At 67.0% G+C, this 885-nt stretch overlaps 1 protein-coding gene across 1 annotated transcript in view; it reads left to right on the top strand.

The window, feature by feature from the left end:
• The window catches only part of HSPG2 (heparan sulfate proteoglycan 2), an 82302-nt gene that overhangs the window by 73652 nt on the left and 7765 nt on the right, over positions 1-885 (top strand). The window contains 2 exon segments of the mRNA XM_010830236.1: positions 43-364; positions 667-882. Of these exon segments, the coding sequence (XP_010828538.1) occupies positions 43-364; positions 667-882 (538 nt within the window).

The following is an 885-nucleotide window of genomic DNA, read 5'->3' as shown; positions in this document are numbered from 1 at the left end:
GCTCCAGCCACTGCCCAGTGGGTCCCCAGCCTCTGAGACTAGACAGTGGGGGTGAGCAGGGGTCCTGGAGGAAGGCTACCTGCTCGGAGCCCCCCAGGACCTCGGGGTTCCCACTGCCCCAGCTGAGCTGTGGCTGCCGCAGGTGTGACCGTGACCACCCCCTCCCTGTCGGGCACGGACTCCTACCTGGCACTGCCCGCTCTCACCAACACACACCACGAGCTGCGCCTGGACGTGGAGTTCAAGCCGCTGGCGCCCGACGGGGTGCTGCTGTTCAGTGGAGGGAAGAGCGGGCCGGTGGAGGACTTCGTGTCCCTGGCGATGGTCGGCGGCCACCTGGAGTTCCGATACGAGCTGGGCTCGGGTGAGTGCAGATACCAAACACAGACAGGCTGTGGGCACCCGGCTCCATGCCCCACTCCCCGGGCCCTCCGGGGCCCCAAGAGGCAGGAGGAATAAATTCTGAAGTCAGACCAACAGGAGACCCCTGATCTTTGCATCCTTCTCTCCGTCTGACTCGATTCGAGTCCCTAGACCTCTTTGGGGGTTCCTCAGGAGGCACAGAGAGGCTGAAGGAGGTTCTGTGCCTGCTCAAATTCCCGCAGGGGGGTGGGCCAGGGCAGGGGGGCCCATCCACGTGCCAACACTGCCCGGCGTCCTCCCCAGGCCTGGCTGTCCTGCGGAGCGCCGAGCCGCTGGCCCTGGGCCGCTGGCACCACGTGTCTGCAGAGCGTCTCAACAAGGATGGCAGCCTGCAGGTGAATGGCGGGCGGCCCGTGCTGCGCTCCTCACCTGGCAAGAGCCAGGGCCTCAACCTGCACACCCTGCTCTACCTGGGCGGCGTGGAGCCAGCCGTGCAGCTGCCCCCGGCCACCAACGTGAGCG

Source organism: Bison bison, unplaced genomic scaffold (genome assembly GCF_000754665.1).
Source record: "Bison bison bison isolate TAMUID 2011002044 unplaced genomic scaffold, Bison_UMD1.0 scf7180017864516, whole genome shotgun sequence".
NCBI classification, from domain to species: domain Eukaryota; kingdom Metazoa; phylum Chordata; class Mammalia; order Artiodactyla; family Bovidae; genus Bison; species Bison bison.
The sequence above is the reverse complement of the archived record's forward strand: the minus strand, read 5'-3'. Positions and strand labels throughout refer to the sequence as shown.